At 42.9% G+C, this 27524-nt stretch overlaps 1 protein-coding gene across 1 annotated transcript in view; it reads right to left on the bottom strand.

Annotated features, from left to right (window-relative positions):
* Positions 1-27524, bottom strand: part of LOC144680673 (CUB and sushi domain-containing protein 1-like) — a 2611816-nt gene that overhangs the window by 493056 nt on the left and 2091236 nt on the right. Inside the window, exons 26-27 of the mRNA XM_078541910.1 lie at positions 26710-26912; positions 15087-15278 (exon numbers count right to left, since the gene is read on the bottom strand). Coding sequence (XP_078398036.1) covers positions 15087-15278; positions 26710-26912 — 395 coding nt within the window. The remainder of the gene's footprint in view (positions 1-15086; positions 15279-26709; positions 26913-27524) is intronic.

Here is a 27524-nt window from a genome sequence, read left to right as displayed (position 1 = left end):
CCCTTTTTTATCTCTGGATGCTTTTCCTGCATTAAAGGCATTACATAAATGGAAGCTTGCTGGTCTTGTTGAGGAGTGCATAAATTAGGGGAAACAAAATAAAATGTTGTGTATTTTGAATGCCAAGGATCTTAGCTATAAAATGGGAGAGCTAGAAGACTTCAGGGAGACTATGATATCATAGGCCTCAAAAAGACATTTAAGAGGCAAAGGGATAAGGTGTGGCATTCTGTGCAAGTGAGAATTTGGTTTCAATGGAGATTAATGTCTCTGATCTTGGTGCTGCTGAGATGCAATGGATACCTTGTGTATTGAGATGCAAGAATGAGGGAAAGGAAATTAACTATGGGAGTCTGCTATAGACCAGCAGGTCAAGGTGGAGTGGTTGGGTCAGGAATATTTGAGCCAAGAAAAAGAAGCATGTACAGGAACAGGTTTAGTGCTATGAATGTCTTCAATTTAGCAGCAATAGATTGGGAAAACAATGATGAGTGTACTTGGCTTGAAAACATGTCTTTCAGATGGGACTTTAAACGTGCCCTTGAAGGGAGACGTAAATATTTAACACACTTTGAAGAAGAACAAGAGAATTCTCCCCTGCAGTGTCCTGGCCAGTATTTATCCCTCAACCAAGATCACTAAAAATCCCAGATTATTCCACGGTTTCTCACAAGATAATTGTATTGTGAAGCACTACAGAGTAGGAAAGACATGAAATCTTACGCTTAATACTTTAAATTAAAACCGTTATCCTGATATTTATAAGCGAGGGGGAGATCAGAAAATTGCACCATGGTGTGGTTTAAAGAAATCCTACAGGGCACCTCTGAAGAGGCAGGGCTGTTTTGCCAATAGCTATGTGCTGAACAAATCATATAGTCAGAGATTCTTCAAGAAGTAAAATATTAAATATTAAATAATGCATGACAGGCAGTAAGATATGTGTTTCAAGCTGCTCTGAAGATCATGTAAAACAAACGAAAGAAGATTTCCAGAGCCTTTGATCTTTTTCATGTTTATTGTTCTATAATTTTATGTCAAATATCAACTTAATGTGGGTGGAGGTGCAGTGTTCTGGTGATGGTGTTCACTCACTGGAGGACGAATGACAAAGGAGGTCAGATAGGGTGTTGCAAAGGTAGCAAGAAATATAGGCCTGAGTTTTCAGCTCAGCATGCGGGCGCAATCGGCGGGCCCGTGAGCGGCCAGGAAACAGACAGCTGATCACGAGTGGCCCCCCAACCACGATTTCATGCTGGCTGGCCAATTAACTGCCAGCCAGCATGAAGCGCATACTGATAGGATCAGTGCTGCCTGAGTTGGGGGCAGGAGGAGGGCATGCGCTGAAGTCAGCGCAGGCACAACGGAGCGTGGAGTGAAAGCTCCCTGAAGGCAGAGAGCTGCCTCAGGAGGCTGATGAATTTAAATACACAAAGTAAAGACTTTAAGAAACAGAAAAAAAAAATGCAAATGCAACGAAACAGTCACCTGAACATATACAACATGAAAATTCTGTCAAAACATTTTTTTTAATTTAATGACGGAAACCTCACCCCACCCTTGGATGAGGTTTCCTGAAAAATGCAAAGGCCACCTGGCCGATTCACCCACTCGCCAACTATAAGGTTGGACAGGCAGTGAAGAATCCTAGTTAATTGCACCGTTACTGGGCTTAATAGCCCTCTTAATCGTTGGCGGGCGCACTTCTGAGTTTAGCGCACACTCACCGACCAAAATATCGTGCGAGTGCGTGATGACATCGGGACGCTCGCCCAACGTCACTACACATTATTTTACGCTCAAGCATGTCGGATGCACACCCACACACCAAGTTCAAAGTATTTTCTGCTGCACAAATTCTATAAGACTAGTGCATGAAAGATTTTGTTATGGTCACCATATGGCCTGTTGATTTCTTTTTTCATTTATTCATGGGATATGGGCTTCACTGACTGGGCCAGCATTTATCGCCCATCCCTAATCACTCTTGAGAAGGTGGTACTGAGCTGCCTTCCTGAAACACTGCAGTCCATGTGGTGCACCCATAGTGCTGTTAGGAAGGATGTTCCAGAATTTTGACCCAATGACACTGAAGGAACGGTGATATATTTCCAAGCCAGGATGGTAAGTGGCTTGGAGGAGAACTTCCAGATGGTGCTGTTCCCATCTATCTGCTGCCCTTGTCTTTCTAGATGGTAGAGGTCGTGGGTTTGGAAGGTGCTAAGGAGCCTTGGTTCCTGCAGTGCATCTTGTAGATGGTACACACTGCTGCTACTGTGCGTCAGTGGTGGAGGGAGTGTATATTTGTGGATGTGGTGCCAATCAAGCGGGCTACTTTGTCCTGGACAGTGTCAAGCTTGAGTGTTGTGGGGGCTGCACTCATCCAGGCAAGTGGGGAGTATTCCATTACACTCCTGACTTGTGCCTCATAGATAGTGGACAGGCTTTGGGGAGTCAGTAGGTGGGTAACTCATCGTACAATTCCTATCCTCTGACCTGCTCTTGTAGCCACAGTATTTGTATGACTAGTCAAGTTCAGGTTCTGGTCAATGGTAACCCCCAGGATGTTGATAGTGGGGGATTCAAAAGATGGTAATGCCATTGAACATCAACAGTGGAGGGCTGGATTCTCTCTTGTTCGAGATGGTCATTGCCTAACACTTGTGTGGTGCGAATGTTACTTGCCACTTGTCAGCCCAAGCCTGGATATCGTCCAGGTCTTGCTGCATTTGGACATAGGCTGCTTCAGTATCTGAGGAGTTGCGAATGATCACAAATGCAATCATCAGTGAACATCCCCATTTCTGGCCTTATGTTGGAAGGAAGGTCATTGATGAAGCAGCTGAAGATAGCTGGTGGTGGGATTCAAACCTGGGTCCCCAGGGCGTTACCCTAGGTCTCTGGATTGCTAGTCCAGCGACAATGCCACTACGCCAGTGCCTCCCCATAAAGATTAAGGGCAGAATCTCATCTATGTCGGGCAGGCCAGGTGGGAGCGCCCTGCGCCACCTGCGTGCCATCATTTTACATGGGCGGGCCAATTAAGGCCCTCCCAACGTGGATCACAGCCTGTAGTGCTCAAGACTACCTGTGTGGGCGGGGGGAGGAGGGAGAGTTGGGGCCTGCGTCGCACATGCACAGAGCTGCCTCAGGGAGGTTAAGTTGATAGTAAAACTTTGTAATAAAAGAAGGAAAAAAATTATTTAAACATGTCTCATCATGTGATAGTGTCACGAGCTGGGACATGTGTGTGAATTGTGCAAAATTTAATTAATTATTTTATAAAACCTTCAGGAAACCTCATCCCGCCCATGGATGAGGTTTCCTTAAAAACGCGAAGGCCGCTTGGACTCTTCGCCTGCCCGCCAACCTTAAGGTTGGACGGACAGAGTTGTTACCAACTTTAATTGTTTTATTAATGGGCTGTTGCCAGTTCGGCAGGCGCGCGCCTGCCGAATGAAATATCTAAATGACACGCGATGATGTCAGGACGCACGCTGGTGCTCGCGCGTCATTTTGCGTATCAGCGTGTTGGGCCCACCCCCGCACGCCAATGGCAATAATCTGGCCTAAGAGTATCACTTCAGGCATTGCAAAACTCTCAGCAGATCTATAGCAACTCGATGCAAAACAAACAAACAAAAGTTGGAACAATTTTTTTTCTTTTACAGGATGTGGGCTTCACTGGATAGGCCAGCATTTATTGCGTGCCCCTAATTGTCCATGAGAAGGTGGTGGTGAGCTGATAACTGCAATCTAACTACGAATATTTGGGCACCCCAGATTTCCTCCATGCATACATGCACAAAGTTTGGAGTTAAAATCTTGGAAACATTGAGGAGTTTTAAGGGGGTTGCTGTGCAGTCCAACATGCTAAGCCTTTACATCCTATGGCTTTTTGAGGAGGTGCAAAACAGGTAGACTAGCCTCATATTCAAAGATGTGTTGTATGTCTGTTTAATGAATTTTGCTGCTGTAGAGATTTTTAATAATATTTTATAAGCCTTCGCAGGGAAGCTGATGTGTTCATGCCTCATAAGCAGTGCATCAGCGCAGGTCACTGAGTGCACAGAAAACTGACATGTGGCTGCGATCCTCAGAAGCAGTTTGGAAAGAATCATAAAATTTTAGAGCTATGGTGACCTTTGCTACCTTAGGAGATGTAGTTGCTCTAATTCTCACTCCAACAAGCAAAAGGTAAGTGGTTGTGTTCATTGTGAAATTCTCTATATGCTCTAAGGCCTCCAGCCCCCTTAGCCCTCTTATCCCCAATCCATGGTCTTTGCTGCCTTCCTTGCTGTTGCTCCTCTATCTGGGAATCTCAATGGTCAAACCAGCAGAATTCCCACATCCAGTGTTATGATCCTAGACCAGACCCCCAAGTTTTGGTGAGATCTGGTTAGGGAATCAAAAACGTTCTGTTTCAAGAAGCCAAAGTTTGAGATTCAAGACACTTGCTAATAGAATAAAGCCCCGAAATTCCATGGGTTTTGAATAAACAAAAATAAGCTTTACCAAACAAGATCGAAAAGATAAAACAATTTACAATATCTATCTTCGACTCTAACATTCAGGGTTAAATGGGGCACATATGAATGGACAGGCAAACTGATTGAACACACCACACTGCACAATAAATGCCAACTGTGACCAAGACAGATCCCATGGATTCCTCAGCAATCCACCCAGACATCAGTAAACACCGAGTCAACCAATCTTGGGGCTCTAAGGGACTCCAAACTTTTCACTTTCAAAGCTCAAGCCTCTGAATTCGCTTAAAGCTGGTCCATCTCAGGCTGCCTCAACAACTGCTCTCCTCCCAGAGTTTCAATCTCATCTCCCGAGACTCTGTTCCCTTGGGTTTTTGAGTCACATTGCAGCCTCTACTCACTGGCGCAATCAGCTCTTTAATAGCCAGCTAGCTTCACTGGCCTTGCACTACCTCTGGATTTCACCAATCTTCCCAGCTACAACTAGCTATAAACGGCTCTCAGACTTCTTCTGAGCCCTGACCCTTTTCGGCATGGAGCTAGTGACCTTCTACCACCTTCTCAGCTCCCCATGACTTCTCCTGTGCCACAGCTACATAGAGCCAGCTAACAGCAACAGTTTTGCTGCCTGGAGCCTGCTATCAAAGCAGCTTTTTGTTATGGCCCTTTCCCCTGCTGCAGAACACTCTCTTCCCCAGCAAAAAGACAGATAACTTGAAACCCTAGAACTTTCTTAAACCCCACCCACCTCCATGATGACGCAGTCTTCCATGGCTCAGTGAATGTTTTTAAATTAATTGTAGCTTAAAGTCCCTAACCAAAACATCTCTGCACTGCGTTTCTTTGCAAGCAGTGTAGACACTGAGCAGAATCTTCTGGCTGGCGTGCGGGTGGCAGAGCCCACACGCCAGCGCTTAAAATGTTGCGCGCTGACGTCGCGCGAGCGTCCCGACGCCAGCGCGTGGCATCGCGATATTTCGGTTGGCGGGCACGCTATGCAGCGGGATGCGTGCCCGTCATTAATTAAAGGCCTTGTTAAGTCCCTTAACTTGCCAATCATCGATGGTTTTGAGGGGCTCCTGCGAACTTCGGCTCAGCGGACGGGCCCAGCAGGCAGGCAGGTAGGTGGTTTTTTAACAAACCTCATCCAGTGGCGGGATGAGGTTTGATAGCGGTTTTAAAAAAGTTTAATAAAGTTTTTGTTTATTTCATTAACATGTCCCATCTCGTGTGACATTTTCACATGAGGGGGACATGTTAATTAATTTTTTATGGTTCTATTTTTTATATTTGCCAGCATTTCAGCGATCTCTTTGAGGCAGCACTTTGCCTCAGGGAGATGTGTGCTCCTTTGCACGCATGCGCGAAAGAGCACACTCTGACAGTTGGGGAATCCCTCCCCTCCCACACAGGAAGCGCATAGCTTAATTGGCCCACCCACTTAAACTGGCAGCGGGGCCCGTTTCGGCAGAAGAGGGACTCAAGATCTACAAAGCTTTAAGTTATTGAAGTTACAAGTTAATATTCATGGACATTTCGATCAGGTGGATGAGCAGCACTGCATTTTAACTCCTAATTTTAACAGGGCAGAGATTAAAAATTAAGCAGATAATATGGAGATGTGGGTTTGTCACAGCAGAATAAAAATTAAATAGAAAAGGCAGTTTAATTCACTCAGTACAAAGCCTCTCCTGTTTCAATTGCCTCCAAGTCAGGAATTCTGCTGCATACAACAGTTTAAACTATCACTTATTGAACCAGGAATGCTGGAGAACATATTAAGCTGTGGCAATCTGCTGACATGTTGAGATCCCAATATAATTCTTACAGGTGTTTTGATATACCCAGCAATCACTACTGTTGATGCTGTGAGTCAACCACATTTACTCAGTTACTACTCTCACCCTCCTTTTCCTAAATCACCATTGACAAATGAACCATTGCTACAGTACATCACACATCTTCATCATCCTTCCGCCTCCATCACTGCAACTCAACAAGTGCTCATCCAAATTGAGCTAATTTGGGCATTACACAACTCAAGGCATGACTGGTAACTCCTGATCCAATTTACAGTACATAGACGTTAATGGAGGGGAAAGAAATATTTGAGAACCCTTCAGCTAACATTGATTACAGATAAGAATTCCAGCATAATATTTCTAACATATTGTACAGGAATTGATGCACTCTATCCCAGTAACATAATGGACCAGATTTTACCATTTATTGAATTTACCCTATACAGTACATCTGGATCTCTGTAAGGTGGGCAAGCCAATGTGAATCTCCTTAGCCAATCAGATTAAAAAATCATGCATGACCCAGTTTCTGAACCAGGAAATGTAGATTAGAATAGTGAATTCTTTGCCAAATCAGAAACAGAAAGCAGAAGAAAATTTGGAATGAGAGCAAAAGAAAAGAAACAAATGGGAAAAGTAAAAATATAGAATTAAATTTCCAACAATAATTAAAATCTGAAAGAATAAGGCTCCACACTTGCTAAATTTAATATATAATGCCAGAGCGGTTGTTTGGCAATAATTAAGAACTACACATGTCTTTAATAGGTTACTTAGACTGGAATGAACAGGTGTCACTTTTTTTGGCGTATTTAATCTGTATCTACTTCATAATAGGAACCTCACACCATTCAATACATTTGAATGGGCAGCCAGATGGTGAGATGACATTTTTGTGCAGGTCACAGAGGAGTGGCACATCTCGAAAAACAACTTCTGGATTTTCACATGCAAATGCACATCATCAACAACTGCTGCCAGGTTTGCGCATGAAAGCAATGAATAACAATGGTCTCTCACTGTTTCTTTCATGGCACAATCTAGGGTGTTATCTTTTCCAATAACCTTATTTACATCATGTACTTTTTTTCTGTCAGAACTGTTTCGTGTACGTGTGAAACATTTGAGAGTCCATGTCATCTGGTAAATTTCTGTTAAAATTATCTGACTTCCTGATGGGGTGAAGCACTGTTGACTGACACAATAAATATTCTTTACTATAATGTAAAGTCAAGTCAAAGTTAAAGCAAGAAAACTGCATAACAGAAGTTCACGCTGCATTAAACTTTACAACTGTTATTGTGTAAACAACCCTTAGCAACCCAACATGCCTGTCATCAAACCTTTATGAGGATGAAGTTTCACCCCAGTGTTGAGCTGTGGCTCAGGCGGTAGCACTCTCACTTGAGTCAGATGGTTTTCGGTTTAAGTCTCAACCCAAGACATAAGCCCAAAACTGAAGGCTGACACTTCTGTGCAGTAGAAACAGAGTGCTGCACTGTTGGGAGTGCCATCCTTTGGATCAGACATTAAATTCAGGCCTTGCTTGGCCTCTTAGGTGATGTAAAATATCTCATTGTTATGTTTCAATGAAAAGTAAGGGAGTTATGCCCACTGTCCTGATCAATATTTATCCCTCAACTAACATCACAAAACCAACCTATCTGGTCATTATCATATTGCTTTTTTGTGGGAGTTTGCTGTGCTCAAACTGAATGCTGTGTTTCCCACATCACCTGGGTGACTACACTTCAAAAGTACTTGATTAGCCATAGAACACTTTGGTAGACGTCCTGGGATCATGAAAAGCACTGTATAAATACAAGTCTTTTTCTTTCCTTCAGGTTTGTCAGAACGAAGTCAAATTACAGAAAGCTGCGCTGGAAAAATTTATGACAGCTGAAAAATAATTAACCGAGCCAAATATGATGTAATTGGCACAAAAGTCCAAACCTATCTGCATTGACACTTCAACTGTTTTGAATTCTAACGAGTGTTTTTGCTGAATCTTAGTAATCCACACCACACTGGAAGGTGTACATCACTAGACTACAGAAAAGCTGTTTGTGACGGGTTTATAGAACCTCTGAGAATTTATGGCAGTGCAGTGGATGCATTAGTGGAGACTTTCTTTGTGTAGCTATGACCCCCTCAAGGTTATCCTTTGCACCAACATATTATTATGTGCATGTAATTTATTTTTTAAGCTTAGCCTGTTTGTCAGATTAACCAAATTCCTGAGTTATGAGAAAATGACAATGAACAGCAACTTTGAAGTTGCTGCTTTCAACATCTGTGCTCCTTGAAAAGTGCAACTAAAATTACAGCACCTCTGTGTGGACTTTTAAAATCAGGCACTTCGCACACATCTACTTTGTAAAGTATGTATTTTTTTTAATTTGTCACAGTTCATTGAAGATATGGATTGGATAGCAACACTGCAGGTACACATTATATAAAGCCAGAATCGAATGATAAATATGAATATAATATATAATTGAACCGCCACTGCAGGATTCTGCATGTCAAAGTAGAATCATGCTGTTGTTAATTATTCTGCATGAAAGAAAGTAGGTACAAAGCTCCGGAAGCTGCAGGTTGAATGAGTATTAATACATCATACAACAACATTTATTTCCTAGAAAATGCTTCCATAAAAGGTTGGACCGCATTTCTGCGAAATGTGGGGTTGCAGTGATGCTATAATCTCTGTCGTCAACATTTTCAGTTTTAAAATTTTTTTTTTTAAGATCAACTATAATTAAGAAAAGTAAAGATGATTCAGAGCTAGTTAAGATCATCAATGGCATTTTTAAAAATTGTGCGTTTATACCCTCTGTTCTTTTACCTCTGCAAAATATGTTATATGCACAGTTAGAAATGAGCAGGACCTTCCCTCAGGTATACTATAGAGATGAGGCCTTTTATAAATGAAGTTAACTGGTCTTCCACACATGTAAAACGATTAGTGGAATCCATTGCCGCTGTCATTGTCACACTAGTTAGCTAAGTGCAAAGACCAAGTTACTCCAAATAAGTGCAAGATTACACAGCTGCACAAACAACAATACATTGCATTTATAAAGTGCTTTTAACATAGTAAAACATTTAAAGGCATTTCGATGTAGCAAGTGAGAAAAAAAGAAATGAGTGCAAAGAGAACACTGGGAAAGAGATATAGTAGTGTGTGAAAAACAAAACAAAGAGAAAAAAGGCATTCAATTCTCTAACAGACTAGTCAGGTAAGAAATTAAAATCCTCAGGAAACCATACAGTGATGGGAATGGGGAAAAACATAGGATAGTTAACACACAAGTTGACCAGATCTGCGAGGCCTGTTTTTTTTAGGGTGTTAAAAATATCTATTCAACATCAAACATGCATCCCAGCTGACCTGTGACTTTGGACATTAGTGAAAAAAAAGTTCCACATAGACTGAAAATAATATACGAAAATAACATAATAGCTAAGAATCAACATGGCTTTAGAAGGGGTAGATCTTTCTTGAGGAGCAATGTTACAAACTGTTTATGTGAAGACAGGTGACATCATGCACCTTGATATTCAAAAGGCCTTTGATAATGCGCCATATTAGATAGTTCTTTATAACATATGGTCAGTCGGTACTGGAGTAAAACGTAGATGTCAATTAGCAACTGGTTAAATGGGAGAATTCAGAGAATAATCATAAAGGCCATCATGGGATGAAATATTGAGCAGGGTATTCTGAACGTCAGATATCCTTCCCTTATCGAGCATAGAAAAATACACTGGAATGACAGTGGTTGGGATTTTCAGGTCCCATCGTGACGGGATCCGCTGTGGAAGATTTGGGTGGACCAGCTGAAAGTCTATTGACTTTTGGCAGGACCGGGTGATCCCAGCAGTAGGCGGGCCATAAAATCCCGCCCAGTGGTTAATTCACAAGGCTAAGAGGAAACAAAATTTTGAAGAGCTGAATAAGGTAGCAAAAGGTCAATATAGCTAAATGTAGGATACTGTATACTGAAAATAAAAGAAATAAAAGTTGCATCCTGCTAATTTAACCAGTTGCTAATTGACATCTATGCAAGGGCAAAGAAACTTAGGTGCTTCACTCAACATGTCTGAACAACGTGAGACAATGATAAACAAAACAAAGAGGGTCTTGGGTTACATTAACAAATGAGTTGAACTCAAATTTAAAGAAGTCATGCTGAAGTTGTAGAATACCATGTCCTGGTCAGACCACTTATTCAGCACTACAGGTGAAATTCGATTGGAAACAACCTAAGGAGGTTACAGCCAGCTCCATCATTGGATAGATCAGTGTGGACTGTTGTGACATAGACACATGCAAATGGGCTTTCTGCCTTTCTTTCAGCAAAGTTATGTGGAGGAGGAGGGAACCGGCTGCATGGAAATACTAGGGCCATTGCCTGTTTTTGTGAATCATATTTAAGAAATGGCAATGCAAATAAAATAAGAATTGCAGGGGGTATTTAACCCATAAGGACAGATGTATTGGAGATGTGTGGGGATTAAAAAATGTTCAACTCAAATCCCATCCCAACCAATTTCCAACTTCTGGTTTTATCAGAGATGGATCAGGTAGTAGGTGACCAATCCGCTCTCAGGAGGCAGCTCTCGGTCAGTAAAATCTTTTAATCAGGCCGTGTGCCTGCATTTCAAAAGGATTTGTTTACAACCTATTTAGTCTGAGTTTCCAGGGGCTGGGGATTCCAGAGGTAAAATGAGTCAACATAAGGGCTGATTTCATGAGGGAAGTGCACTTAGAGCACTGCCTGTGGCTCAAAAGGAGCAAATGTGTTTTCTCTTGGCCCAACAAGCAAACCTCTTGACACACTCCATAATCAGCTGACATCCACCAACCTCGAGACCGGCTAACTTCCCAGTGCTAGGCAGGCAGCTTATCAATCAGGCTGGCTGATGGATGGGAAACTTCCTCAGTCATAGGATGGTGCACCATATCACTTATCAGTCTGCTGATGTGCACACACTGAGGAATACTGATAAGGTTATCCTTAGGGCAGATGATTGACATGACATGCTATCCTGTAACTAACCCCCAAAATTCCTATGTGTATCCTGCACAACATGATTTGAGGCCTGAATACCTCAAATTTGTATAAAAATCCCAGAGGCACCAAAATGTCTGTTTATGAGCACTTTTGAGTGATACTAAATCTCTTGCTCATATCATATTCATAACTTTACACATGGACTGAGCTCGTATGGAAGCTTCTGGGATGGTACTTTGTTTAAAACTGACACTGATGAACTGTTGAGATGGCTGCCAAGGGGTCAGGTTACCATTGCTTATTTAACACAGAATATCAACCTTCTGGAAAGTTCTGAATTGAATAATCATGGGTGAGGGCCTCATCTGGAATGGACATACCAAGACAAATGTTACCAATGGAATTCACATCTGCTATTGTTTGAAGCTTTCCCAAAACACAGAGTCAATGAACTTGTACATTCTATGTCTCCAGGTTTGCAATTTAACAAAAGAAAGCTGATGAGACCAGTTATCCATAAGTTAAGTGTGAAAGACTATCATCTATTTCCTACTGTGGCTCTGAATTTCAAAACCATTCTGGTTGGATGAGTGTCAATATTAGTCACGTGAATGAAACCAGCTTGAGATAACAAGTTTTATCTAAAGGCTGAGAAAGACCAGGACAGACTACAGAAGCAAACTGACAAGGCAACAGCTGCAGAGAAAGGCTATGTCATTTTTATCTTTTAAGAAACATCAGCCAGTGTGAAAACCAGACTCTGAAACAAGCTGCATGTCATCAAGCAACTCAAGTCTTAAACCTGTTCCAGTTATATAGTTCACCTGAGAACCAACCTCCTAGATGTTCGACTACATTACAGTTTACAGTTAATTCGGCCTCTGATTTATGATTTCCAGTCTTCCACGTGGCAGGTCTGTGGTTTCTTGAATGGATTTGATGTTGCAAAGTTGAAGCGAGGCTGACAGCCTGCTGCGAACTCTTCACTTTGCAAGACCCTCACTTCAACTTTGAAACATCAAATCCATTCAAGAAATCACAGGCCTGCCATGTGGAAGACTGGAAATCATAAACCAGAGGCTGAATTAACTGTAAACTGTAAAAGTGCACTATCTTTATCTGTATTCAATCTGTGTGTTCATGCGCATGTGTGCCTGCGTGAGACCAAGTTTGTGATGAAGGGCAGAATTTCTTGGCAACTCCTGTCCAAAGTCAACAGGCTTTTGGGTGCTCTCCAACTTTTCCGGTCCTGCCCTCGCCGATTCCGACCACAGGCAGGACCATAAAATCCCGACCATTGTGTTAATTCAGTCAAGCATTGATGTGCGAGAATAAATAACCTCCTTTATTTTAAACTATTGAAAGCTTGCTGCTGAATTATTTAATTGGCATGCACACTCCAAGGGTAAGAGAAGACACACCCCTTTCCACACAAAACATTGCGATTATGGGCAGTAAGAGAACAAATATATTCTGTCTGTGACACTCTAGTTACACTGCAGAATAATGGAACCATCTTAAGATGCCTGATACTATAAACTCATATGGGCCTTTAAAAAGCTGTCAGAACTCTATATCTGAATTAAGGCTCTTGACACTTCCACTTGCCCGAGGAGAAAATCCAACCCAAATATAACTTTGGGTATTTCACATATAGGCTCAATTAACATTGTGGGGGTGAAATTAAACATTAGCAGAGAAGCAAAATAGGTGGTAGCAGAGTGACCACCCACTGAAGTCAATAGAAATGAAAATCGAGTGGGGTGTATAATGTCCAGCTGATCCTCTACTTGCTTTTTTTCAAATCGTGTTTTACCCTCAGATTGTTCAGTACACATCTTGCATTTAAATCATCCAGCTCAACTATATAACTTTTACATATTCTCATTTTTCTTTCATAAAATGCACAGGAGACTCAACTGTGTACTTTAATTGTTTTTGCTTTCTCAGTATTAAACAGATTTTTGGTGTGAGGTAGATTTATAGTGAGTGCTAGATTTAGGAATATCAGAGATGAACAGGGAATAAAACAACTGACCTACTTTACCAACAGATTTAAGATATTACATATCTGACGCTGCAAGTTCTAGATTGTCAGTTTATTCTTCACAGGCATATAGGGCAAAATCTTCCTCTGGCTCAGGAAAACCCAAGCTGCACACCTCTGTGGCTCACAAACTGCACACCCGATCTGAGACTTCATACACTGTTTTCTGTATCTTCACACCAGGATCAGGTTTGCTGTGTAGTTTGCAAGCTGTCTATCAGTATGGGAGGACTGTGGGTGCAGAGGTGGGGTGGTTAGAAGGCCTGCCTCGGTTCTCCAACACAGTATCTCAACTGTGTTTAAAGGCCCCTAAACTGCACTCCTCACCTCCCACCCACTCCCCAATGCCAGCCCATGCCCCCTCATATCATCCATGCCACCTCAAACCACCTCTATGCCTCCCACATATCCTCCATACTCCCTGAGATAATCCATACCTCGCCATGCCCCCATGTATCCTCCATACCCCCTCAAATCATCCATGCCACCTCTATGCGTCCCCCCACCCCACCATATATCCTCCACAGCCACTCATCCCAGGATGCACTATGCAAAGTCCTCAGATTCTATGCAATATCAAGGAAAAATAATTTGCATTCTTTGGGGAAAAAATAAACTTTGCGCCATCTAATAAAAGCCTCCATATCATTGATCATGAGAAAAATGCATTTTTTCTTGTGAAAAAAATACTTGTTATCCTATTAGCTTTTGTCAACAAACTAGAAAACACATCAGAGGGATGACTGCTATTACAACTTCTTGAAACTGCCATTCATTCTCAAATGAGTGGAACACCTGCTGGAACCTATTACCACCTGAAATTCAGCCAAACATTGATAATAGTCACAATTGTCCAAACTCTTTGGAAAGGAAAGAACAGCAGATGCTCATTTCAATTTCAAGCTAGAGTGCCTGTCAATCAATGTAAGGAAACAGTTGGTTAGTTTTTTTTTTAAAATGCAGATTTTTTCAAGTGTCAAAACCAGGTTTTTTTTAAATCAGGCTAGAGCCATTTAAATCATGGCAGAAAAGATGACAGCACAGGCTGACAGGGCATTTTGATACATTTTTAATTGCATTATGGTGCTCTCTCCATTGAAATGCACAGTAATGCATGTGAACTAATGCGCAGGGCTGGTCAATGCAAGGGTTAATTTATGTTTAAAGGACAGATTCCTATGGTTAATTAAAAACACATGTACATTACAATATAGCACCTGATAGTGACAGCTGAAAGTGCGAAAACACTTTACGCTTTTGTTTTACAATGTTCTAGGCTCCTCAGCGAGGCTTTCCATTTTCTTCACCAACTCTCAAACCTGGCATGTTTTTATTGGGCTTCCAAAACCCTGCAACACCAGACAAAAATGGTGTGCAGAAGGAAATTTGATTTTCGTCTCCCATTTAAAATGGGGAACCTGACCTCAGCAGGAGCGGGTGTGCGTTTGCTCACTAGGCATTCTTGACCCACAATAAGGCCAGAGGAAAATGGTGAAGTGCTGTGAATGTAGAGGAAAATCACACTTCCTTTTATAAAAAAGGCTAAATGCGGCCATTCGCATACAGAAAGACACCTCCGCACCCAGACAAAAATTCGGCTATTAATGGTCTTCTACTATTGCGATTCATCCCCCTTAAATAATCCACTGCACTGGTCTTTTTTTTAAAACCAACTTAACATATGTAAAAATGAATGATTTGCTTCACTGCTCATTCTGTGCTGTACCTGTACATACTGGAGGATCAGGTTGCCAGAAGAATCTATTATCCACCTGCACGCACATGATTTTAGCAGTTCCTTGCAACTGATAACCCGGGTCACACTGGAAAGTCACAGTATCTCCAGGCTCTCTGCTGTCCCCACTTCTGGTACCATTCTGTGGAACTCCAGCATCATTGCATGTAGTGGCTGTTGAAGCTGTGTGAAGAAAATATGTATTTTTTTAATGGAACAAACAGTATCCTGCTGGCATTACTTCTGTCTGGCCTATATGTTACTCTACCTCCACCATAACATAGTTGACTCTTAACTGTCCTCTGAAATGGCTTCGTAAGACACATGGTGGTGTGTTGCAGTTTATCCACAAAGTCCAAACATGCATTTTTACATACATGTTCTAGTCTGGAGCTATGGACAGTGATGGTAGAGGCTCTAACTCTCTTTCCATCATATGGCTGACCAGGAAACCCTCCCACTCACACCATCTGTCATTGGCGTATGTTGGAAGGATTTGTAGGTTGACACTCAACCTGTTTGCCCACGTTATGACCTTCAGCCATCCAGTCTGGGATGGGACTCGAACCCGGAGCTTATGGCTCTGAGGCAAGTACACTACCCTGTGTCACAAGATCTCTCTCTAAAACACATAGGATGCAGCTAATATTGGATAATCAGATAAGTGAAAGCACATGCGCATAAGAGAATCTGCCCGATCCTGCTTCCATTAATTTAAATGGAAGGGATAGTGGGTTTACTGATGTACCTTTACTGATGTGCTCACACCCAACCAATTTTCTGACATTCAGCACACCACACCTAGGCACTAAAGCTTGGGGCAGCTGCCGCAAAGACGCAATAGGGAAGGGTCGCTGCCTAAGACCTTTCTGCCACAGTGCACCGAGGGGCTGGGAACTGTGTAGAGCCCCTCGGGCTGTACAGCCCAAAATGAATGTCTGCAAATGATTGTAATATTCATTGTTTGTACTGATGCACCTTGTGATACATGTTGTAAAAGTTGAACCTGATTGTACCTTTGTAATAGTGATTTTGAAATGGTTTGGAATGTGGTTGAAGATATTTTATGAATAAAGTATATTTTTTGCAAAAAAAAAGCACACCACACCTAGGCAAACAAGTGAATGACAGAGACTCCAGGAACTCGCTCTCCCCTTCTTTGTACTAGTCAATTTCATTTCAATTCCACATTTTACACTCTAGCAAACAGGTTGAGTATTATCTAATTTTATCCTACAGCACAGGAGGACAATTAAAGAAATGGCTGCAGCTTCAGAGCAACTTCACGAGTGTCATTACGATAAATCAAAGAAACAAAGTTGCTCACCAATTCAAAGCAAGACTTCACCGTTACTGGTCTAGAGAGAAGGAAAGCCCTACTCAAAAGAACTCCACATCAACAATAAAATTGATGATTTAAAGAAGTCAAAATATTTACAGTCACTATTATTTCCACTGTTCAAAATTATGCCCTTAGACTTACATGCTCTTTCAAAGAAATGCATGTGTTTCCATTTAGAATTGCTCTGGAATAAGGAATGTTTTGAACTTAACAATAAAAGCTCATCAGTCACGTTAAACACACTGTGATTTATTTTGACCACCATAGGACCTTACCTTAAACCAAACCTAAAAATGATTTTAAATTGCTGCACTTCTATTACAGAACTATTGCACTAAGTGTCTCCATAATGCAACTACAAATACCCATGGTGTAGAAACACATTTATGTTGCTAAGTGCCTTCCACAAAAATGGCTCAAAATTATCAGTTCAATTGCCTATATGGGGTGGGCATTCCCCCTTCAGCCTGTCAGAGCCAAAAATATCCAAGCATTTTCTTGATGTCCAAGGCAGCATGAGTTTTGGATGAACAGGCCAACATTTCATTAGTGGTGCATCTTTTAGTGGTGCTCACTGCTGCAGGTAGCATTAGTGTCAACTGATTTACTTTCGCTCTCTGACCTTTAATGCAGCTATCATTGCCGCAAGCCAATGAGCTAAGTGATATATCCTAATCCTACGAGATTTTTCCTGCTTTGGCAATTATATAATCCAGTAGATGCCAATTTTATTCTTACAAGGGCTAAGGGAGGATGAGGCACCATTAGAAGTAGCACACATTATTTTCTTCACAGTAAAACTATTAAGGTTTGAGGTTCTCTAAACAGCATTTTCTCATCCAAGTGGCCTGATGGCAACCTCCAGCAGGGGGGCCCCTCTCAAAGTGTGAAAGTGACATTTTTTATTTGCTACTGTATTGAGTTGGTGAGGAGGGGTGGGGCAGTTAGCTCAGTTGGCTAGGCGTCTAGCGTGTGGATCAGATTAACACCAAACAGCCTGGGATTTGATCCCATGCTCATTTTCCACTCCTAACATGGATTGAAAGCTTAGTTAAAACCAGCTGAGGTGGACTCGGATCCTGCCTCCTCATCCTACCTATAGGAAAAAAATCACGGCATTTTGCTGTGGCGCAGTGAATAATCACTAAGGACCTGCCTTTGGGCAGAGAATTCAATAAGATATTAAATTATCTGATCACAGCAAATTCCTTACTGGACTACATGTAGGATACATCACACACAGCTTTTCAAAGTGGAAATAACAAATACCAGTTCCGCTTTACACAAACCACTGATAGAAATTATTTACTATTGAACAATTTATAGAAGCAAAGGCACAAACAAAATACAAAACTGCACAGCCAGCAATTTATAATATATACACCTAGCCAAAGAGTTTATTCAATCTTAGCTCCTTTCAGCAACCACTTGAGCTGACAGAATCTCTTGTAGTGAAATGTAAATGGTTGTTCACTGAATTCTTCATACCCTTAAAGTATATTGGCCAAAAGCCAGCACTGGAAACAACCTGCCAGCCACGGGACCTTTATTCATCTGGTCTCCTTTGATGTCAGAGCAATGTCTCTGAAGATTTGTCTTTATCAGACAACTTGGATCCAAAACACGCACAACTCTAACGAGGTAATTGGTTGATACATTGATATGTGACCACAACCATCCCAGAAGATTAAACAATCAGCTATGTTTTTGGGAGGTCAGTATCATAAAGTTGCACCAAGATTCTTGTCAAACAGCCAATCTTAAACTTATGAACAAACCATCAGCTGTACCACACAACTCAGGACGGTTTGTTAATTCTCGGAGAGACTTGTTAATTATAGTAATACTGGGTCAAGTGTTTGAACCTCCTTGAATCAACCAGCCTGCTGAATACAGCTGACAAATTCCTTAAAACTGAACAAGTGCACATTTCCAAATATGTTAATGACATCAACTACAAGTGACACATGACAACTTGACTCATCGTAGCACACGGTGACAAATAACAATAAAAGGTGACATTTTGAAGACCGTGGGGGACATAAGCTTGTTTATCAGTTCCCAAGAATTACAGACATAAATCAGGCCAGAGACTCGATATGCCAGGTCTCCAATCCTGTTTGTGTATAATGTACAACTTCTGGGGACTAAGCAGATAGCTGTGGTAGTTACCTGTCTGAAACAAAAGGCAGCATAGAAGTGGATAATGTCTTATCTCATTTTCTATTCCTAACATGGAACGAATGCTTAGTTAATGCCAGCTGGGGTGGACTCGGATCCTGCCTCCTCGTCCTAACCCAGAGTGAATGCTTAGTTAAAGCCAAGTAAATGCTTCAGTTCCCTAGGCCTGGAATTCCCTCCCTACACATCTCTGCCTCTCTAACTCACTTTCCTTCTTTGAGGCACTCCTTGAAACCTACCTTTTTGACCAAGCTTTTAGTCATCTGACCTCATATCTCCCTATATGGCTCAGTGTCATACTTTGTTTTATAATGTTCCTCTGAAGCACTTTGGGATTTTTTTTTTACATTAAAGGCACTGAATAATTATAAGTTGTTGCTGTTATCGATTAAAATATACCCACAGAAATGGCACTAGACATTGTCAAACTATACTTTATGTCAAAGGGTCTTTAAATAGGCAGAGAACAACTTGTGTTTTATTTATGTAGACCACATCAACACATTGTTTGTCACTGAACTGCAGAGATGGAGGCAATTTAGTTGTTGACAGGGGAGGTGGCCAACCAGAGGTCATGGTCTATATTGATACCAATGACATAGGTGGAGAGAGGGGTGAGGCCCTGCAGGAAGATTTTGGCGAGCTGGGAAGTAAATTAATATGCAGGGCCTCAAAGGTAGTAATCTCTGTATCACTCCTAGCACTACATGTTCATGAGCACAGAAATAGGAGGATCACGTAGATGAATGTGTGGGTGGAGAAGTGGTACAGGAGGGAGGGCTTTACATGTCTGGGACATTGGGACCAGTTCTGGATGAGGTGGGACCTGTACATACCAGATGGTTGCACCTGAACATGATTGGGACCAATGTTGTGCTTTTGGGAGGGTTTAAAGTAGCTTGGCAGGGGAATGGGATCTTGAGTGTGGATTCAGAGGAGAGATAAGCAAAGCTGCATAGGCAGAAAATTAATGAATGAGTGTGGAAGGCAGGGAAAACCAAGGCTATAAAACAGGCAAGAAAGCAGTTTGGCAATGCTTAGTGCATATACATCGATGTAAAGAATCTAGCAAATAAAACAGATGAGCTGAGGACACAAACACTTGTAAGTATGATAGCATGGCTATTCCTGAAACATGGCTTAAAGAAAGGCAGGAATGGCGACTGAATAACTCTGGCCACAGGGTTTTCAGCCAAGATAGAGAGAGGGATCAAAAAGGTGAAAGGGGGTCGCAATGTTGGTTAAAGAAACAATTACAGCTGCAAGGAAGCATGATATGCTGGATGGACCAGCAAATGAGGCCATCTGTGTTAAAGTGTGGAACAAAAAAGTGGCAATCACACTGCTGGGAGTGTACACTTTAGACCCCCAAACACTCAGAGGGACAAAATGCAGCAAAAATGTAGGCAAATTGCTGAGATATGCAACATCAATAGGGTAGTAATAGTAGGGATTTCAACTACCTAATATTAACTGGAATAAATTCAGTATATAAGGCACAGGGGGCATAGAACTCTTAAAACGCATTCAGGAGAACTTTTATAGCCAGTATGCAGCAAGCTCGACAAGAGAAAGGTCAGTTCAGGACTTAATTTCATGGAATGGAGCTAGACAGATGGGAGGGATATCAGTAGCGGTCATAATTCAGTTAGATTTAGCATAGTAATGAAAAAGACCAAAGACAGATCAGGAGTAAAACCTCTGAGTTCTCAATTTATGCTAGGCTGAGATATGATTTAGTAAAAGTAGATTGGAAACAACTACTTGAAGGTAAATCAGTGTCAGAGCAATGGGAGGCATTTAAGGAGGAGCTAAAGAGGGTTCAGAATAAATATGTTCCCACAAAGAAAAAAAGGTGGGACTCCCAATCTAGAGCCCCATGTATGCCAAGGAGTGCGCAATTAGAATAAGGCAGAAAAGGGAAGCTTATGTCAGATACGAGAGCTCAATTCTGCAGAAAACCAAGAGGAGTATGGAAAGGTAACCTGTATGTGGAGGTGGAAAACATGGACATGCTTCTAGCTGAATACTTTTCATCACAAAAAAAAGGAGCTGGTGGTGATGCAGACAGTGCATTTGAGGATGAGGTGTATCAAATATGGGATGGGATAAACATAGTGAGAGAGCAAATATAAGAGGTTTAGCATCTTTGTGACAGGCTCAGTTGCAGTGTATCCCAGCAGAAGCAAAGGAAGAAATAGTGGAGACTTTGGGGATCATTTTCCAATTCTCTCTGGCTACAGGTGTGGTGCCGGGGGCTACTAATGCTGTACAGCCATTTAAAAAGGGAGAAGATGACAGATAGAACAATTACAGGTCAGTCAGCCTAACCTCAGTGGTGGACAATTATAGGAAAAAATTCTGAGATTCTAAATCATCATATAGAAAGGAATGGATTGATCAAGAACAGTCAACATGTATTTGTTAAAGAAAGGTCGTCTCTGACTAACTGGACTGAATTTTTTTGAGGAGGTAATAAAGAGGGTGATGCATTTGATGTTTGCCGATAATGCAAAAATTGGTCATGTGATTGATAGTGAGGAAAAAAACCTGTAGATTGTGGGGAGATATCAACGACCTCTGAGGTGCCGTGAACCACAACTCTGAAAAGCTGGCCCGACTTCACGAAAGTTGCGGAGGATTAGGGCATGCCTTTCCCTGCAATGGAGCCGGCCAGGTCGGGAGTGCAGGGTGGGGGCTCGCGATCTGAACCAGCCAGCACTCTTGAAAGGCATTCCCAAAAATCAGAAACCCCAGGAATGGGATCTGAAATCCCAGAATTGGGCCCCGGCCACCATTTTCAAAGGGCTCCCCAAGTCATCCTGACTCAGCGAAAATCTAGCCCCGGTGAAAATCCAGCCCCATAGCTCAGATTCTGATGAAGATGCTCTTTTCATGAATTTAAAATTCAGGATCAGGATTCATTAATTAAAATAAATGCTTTCATAATCTGGACTGTGCTGGGGACGGAGTGCTTAAAATGCAAATGAAGATTGCAAGGTGTAAGCAGCTGAACAAATCCTCAGTTACTCTATTGTGCATTGCACTTCAGGATGGTATAACACTTGTTAACATAATGTTGTCATTAAAAGATCCAACTACAACAGTTGGTCTCTGTCATATTGCACTTGAAATATAAAAGACACTAAAAATACTTTTACTCAGTAGCTCCTTTTATCTTAAATTAATTGTTTAATTTTAAACTGCCCTTATTTGATTCAATTCTTACTGATCTAATAGTAGCCAACACATCTTGAATAATAGCTTCTCTTCCCACCTCTGCACCACCAGCTCGAGTGTAGTTAGAAGTTGCTTAGAAATTCAATTGCTCCCAACATCAGTTGCGCCTGAATTTATTCATGTTAGCACATGGAGAATGTAGAATTAGTTATAGAGCTCGTTGTAATCAGTCAAACATGTATCTAACTCTGTCCACATTGTTGCTTGATTGGAGTGAGACTTCAGGAAAGCCACGTGTGGAAAAATTGCTTCAGGAGGTCCAGAGAGGGCACTTACATTCTCTGATAGAGCTTTGGAGGCTCTGGTGCAGGTGCTGGACAGGAGGAGAAAGATTCTATTCCCTCCAGAGGGTAGAAAGACCGCCCGGCAACATACCTGTTGACAATGCAAATAGGGTCTGAGGAGGGCAATGCCAGATGCTTCACTCGTTGGGTATGTTTGCAATACCAGAAAGATTTCTATGACACCTCACAAGAATTGTCAAGACAAGACTTTCACTTTATACATTTATTACCACCTTCTCACGTCTACAGGCACATGACACACAACACTCTGCTTGCCTACATCCCTTCACTCTCCCACAATTTCCTGCACCACACCACTACGCATCTATTTCATCGTATTCACACACTTTGCACATTCTCCTCTCAACTGCAATCCTCGCTTCCCACATCTCACATCTTGCACACACTATCTACACTATTGAGCATGATAGCCTCATTCTCAAACCACCTTACAAGGATGTTGCGAACACACTCCCTTCTTTCTAGCCACAGGTCGTGCACAGTATGAGGCAGGAGGCAGTGGCTGGAGACCAAGTGCACGTGGACACCCTGCCCCCACTGAAGGGAGAAGTGCTGCACAGCATGTCAGGAGCCAATCATAGCTGTGGCAACACAAAATTCAAGAAGAGATTGGGCTGTAACTTCCAACTAGCGTTCGAAAGTGCTGGCCCACAGGAATTAGAAGAAATAAATACTGACTACTGACCTGTCCTTGAAAATTACGCTGACCATTCCGTTCACCAGAGCTGCTTGGGGCCTGCATCAAAAGACTCCTCTCAAGCACCAGCGAAGTGCAGCTCTGGTGGATTCAAGGAGGCCACACCCCTTTTTATACAGCATTCGCTGCCATAAAGCAGGTAAGTTTAAAGGTCCAGTGCAATTGACAGGCAAGGGGAAAGGTAACTGTCTAAGGTAAATGAGTAGGGTTTTGGGGGTGGGGTGGTGGGGGTCCTAAGGGGTGTTGCGGCAGTGTCTGGGAGGGTTGGGGGTGGAGTTGTGGTCAGCATTGGTTGGAGGTCCTGGTGGGTGGGGGAGGGGGTCAGAGGTGGTGTGGAGAGTCGTTCGGCAGTCCGGTGGTCTTGGGGGGGGAGTGGGGAGTTTCCAAGGTCCGGGGCGGGGTGGAAGTCACGGTCCGGGGGTAGTGGAGGGGTTGGGGGATCTGAGGTTTGGGGGTGTGGCTGGGGCCACGAGGTTGGGGGATGAGGGGGGGGGGTGGGGTCGGAGGTCAGGAGAGTGGGGGGGAGGGATCGGCGAGTTGGGGAGAATCCCGTGGGGGGAGTCCTGTGGGTTCGCTCTGGGTCTTTACAATAGTTACCCAGAAGTGAGAACCACCTCTCCCAGACACCACTGCAACACCCCTTAAGAACCCCCCGCCCTCCTGATTCGGCCCATTGTGTCTGCACTGGCTCTCTGAAAGAGTGTTCCACCTAGTCTCACTCCCCTGCCTTATCCCCATAACCTTGCACATTCCCTCTCTTCAGGTAGAAATCCAATTCCCTTTTCCCCTCGATCAAACCTGCCTCCACCACCCTCTCAGGAAGTTCATTCCAGACTCCAAGCACTTTCTGGGTGCAAAAATTTTTCCTCACATCACATTTATTTCTTTTGCCAATTATTTTGAATCTGTGCCCTTGATGTTCTCTTGAGTGGAACAGTTTCTCACTATTTACCCTGTCCATACCCCCCAGGATCTGGAATGCCTCTATCAAGTCTCCTCTCAGCATTTTTTTTAACCAAGGAAAACAGTCCCAACCTCTCCAATCTATCCTCATAGCTACAGTTCTTCATTCCAGGAATCATTCTTGTGAATCTCCTCTGTGCTCTCTCCAATCCTACCTCAAGTATGGCATCCAGAAGTGGATGCAGTACTCCAGATGAGGCCTAACTAGTGTCTTATACAAGTTCAACATGACCTCCTTACTCTTGTACTCAATGGCTCTATTAATAAAGCCTAAGATACCATATGCTTTATTAACTGCTCTCTCAACATGCCCTTTCTGTAGTATTTCACTTTTCAACGCATTGCTATCAAAATCCTGGAGTTACCATTGAGCTGAAACTTAACTCATCTAGCCATATAAACACTGTGGCTACAAGAGCAGGTCTGAGGCTGGGAATCCTGCGACGAGTAACTCACCTCCTTTCCCAAATCCTGTCCATCATCAACAGGGCACAAGTTAGGAGTGTGATGGAATACTTTCCACTTGCCTGGATGAGTGCAGCTCCAACAACAATCAAGAAGCTTGACACCATCCAGGACAAAGCAGCCCGCTTGATTGGCACTCCATTCACAAACATTCACTCCCTCCACCACTGACGCACAGTAGCAGCAGTGTGTACCATCTACAAGATGCACTGCAGCACCTCACCAAGGCTCCTCCAACAGCACCTTCCAAACACATCACCTCTACCATCGAGAAGGACAAGGGCAGCATTTGCATGGGAACACCACCATCTGCAAGTTCCCCTCCAAGCCACACACCATCCTGATGTGGAACTATATCGCCGTTCCTTCACTGTTGCTGGGTCAAAATCCTGGAACTCCTTCCCTACCAGCACTGTGGGTGTACCTACACCACATGGACTGCAGTGGTTCGAGGTGGCGGCTCATCACCACCTTCTCAAGGGCAATTAGGAGTTGCCAATAAATGCTTGCCAGCAACACCCACATGCCGTGAAAGAATAGATAACAAACTATTATTTCTTAGGATGGAATTGTCCCAGATTTGCACTAACTGCGGTAGCGGGCATTATAAACAACGTTTTAACCATCAGCCGCAATGGCAGGTTTTCGCGCTCTCTCTTCCAATTACCGACGCATCCTGCCTCATTAATAATGCATTCACGGGAAACACGCCGGATCACTTTGTGGGCAGGCAGGCTTGGATTTGTCATATTTAAAGCACACCAGAGCGTAGCCTACTTCATGTCTACAGACCAGGACAGCTCCGGGCGACAGATGGCCCCAAAAGCAAAGGATGACGGCAGCCCCCAAATTTAGTGACGCCTCTGTGGGGAGCCTGTTGGGCATAGTGGAAGGCCAGCACAATGTGCACTACTCCACTCTGTCTGCAGGAGGTCCACCAGCATCACCAATCCGACCTGGGAGGCAGTGGCAGTGGCGGTCAGCACCAACATAGCACAGAATAGGTCAGCCATCCAGTGCAGGGAGAGGGTGAATGCTCTCATCCGTTCTGCCAAGGTAAGTCAACCACCTCATCACTCTCAACACATATTCCCAGACCCATCACACATTCCTATGGATCTCAAACCTCAAGGGACAACACCACTAACACTCATACATGCCCCCACATCTGCATCAGGCTCATATTCTCTGCAGCTCGCATCCTCGTCCCGTCCATGGCTCTGCTCACAACACAAACATTCCACGCAACCTATCACCTGCCTTGGCATGCATCCTGCTCACACTCTCTCCATCTGCTTTCATCCGGAGAAGCTGGCTCACAACAGGAGGGAGAGGTCCTAGACTGGGTGTGGAGTGGCCGACATTAGGCCCCTCACTCAATTTGAGGAGCGTGCCACCGTACTGACTGGTAAGGACGTGCAGCATGCCTGTGGAGATGGTGAGGTCGGCGGTGAACACCTTGTGAGGATCCTGCACCACATCATCCCTCTCTCAGTGCAACTGCGAGTGCTCTCACTCCTGCTTTTGACTCTGTTGGCATGCACTAATTATCTCTACTTTGATTCACAGGGAGTGCTGCCAAGTGACTGCCACCCTCAGCTAGCCAGCCCCTCAACTCCATCCAGGTCCTCACCTCCAGCTAAGAGGACATCTCCTCCATCAAAGAGCTGGAAATAAGCAGCCTGGAAGACCTGTCACAGCATTTACCCACACCCTCCACCAGCACAGGTCGGTGGGACCTAGATCCATAGCAGGCTCAGGATCACAATCTGGTGGTCACTGCATTTTCAATCGACCTATCCTCAAGAGATTTTTGGGAGAGGGAGTTTCAGATTTCCAACACCCTTTTGACATCACCTCTGAATGACCTTACTCCAATGTTAAGGTTATGTCCCATGTTCTGGATTCCCCCACCAGAGCAAATAGTTTCTCCCTATCTACTCTATCAACTCTTTTAATCATCTTATACACCTCGATTAGATCACCCATTAAATCTCCTATACTCTATAGATCTTGCCCTCATATTTTAATCATTTTAACCCCTGTATAATTTTAGTGAATCTATATGCTGCACCCCATCCAAGGCCTATTTATCCTTCCTGGGGTGCGATGTTTACTCTGAATGCAATATTCTAAGTGGAGTCTAACCAGAGCTTTGTATAATCGTAAAACAACTTCCACTATTTTGTTTTCCAGCCTCCTTAAGGTAATTCCATTAGCCTTTACAATGTCCTAATGATGTAAAAGACATTTTTTAAAAAATAAGTTATTCTTTCCAATGAAGACCTTCGAAACACTCCAAATACATCCTGAATTGTTTTGTTCCAAATTCAGATATCTCAGTATTTTTTTTATTAAAGATGTTATGAATACCTGTATGGCAGAGCCAGATTTTGGGAAGGAAATGAACTGCCACCTTACTTGAAAACTGGATAGAGAAGCCCGACTTGCTGATGAAGAAGTCAGTGTCAAACTGGAGTGTGATGGAATTAAATGTGCTGTAGATGTCATCAGGTAGTGAGGAGCCGCTCCACTCCTTCAGCAGCATATCACTTTCTATTGGCCCATCCCACACTTTCAGGATATCATGCGATGCCTCAGTGTCAAAGACAATAAAATGAAGGCTGCAAAAAATAGAGAGATGGATAAAAATTAAGGATCTGAAAAATCGCTCATTAAATATTCCAACGAATTGAGCTATTGGTCGGGATTTTCCAGCCCCGCCCACCACTGGGATCGTCCGGTTTCGGCGGACCCGCCGCACCCCACCCACCCCGCTACAGCAGGGCCGGAAAATCCCAACCATTCAGTTTTATATCCTATTATTCAAACATATATTTACAAAGCTGCTTTGTAACTTAAATCAAGAATATTCACTCTTTTGCCCTATTCGCCTACTCACTTCTTTTTTCGCAGTTTAAAAGCTGTGGGAAAGTCTTATTCATTTTATTATCACTGTTAAAAGAGCCACCTCTCTGAAGGAGCTTTTTTTTCCACACAACAAATAGCACCAATCTGGATCTGGGCTGTTCTTTTGCCATTTTTTTTTACATGCCTAAGGGAACAACAATGGATTATGTGCACGATTAATTGATCAATACTGCTTCTGAAAGAATGACAACTTCTGTTTGTCATTTGCAAGGGTTTAATTGACTGGCTAAAGCTCACACTCACTTATTTATCATCAGTGGACCAGCTTCTTTCAAATTAACTAATATTGTTTGACTACATTTCTT

The sequence above is a fragment of the Cetorhinus maximus genome, chromosome 5 (assembly GCF_964194155.1).
Source record: "Cetorhinus maximus chromosome 5, sCetMax3.hap1.1, whole genome shotgun sequence".
NCBI classification, from domain to species: Eukaryota; Metazoa; Chordata; class Chondrichthyes; order Lamniformes; family Cetorhinidae; genus Cetorhinus; species Cetorhinus maximus.
Note: the sequence above shows the minus strand (reverse complement) of the source record. Positions and strands in the feature narration are given on the sequence as shown.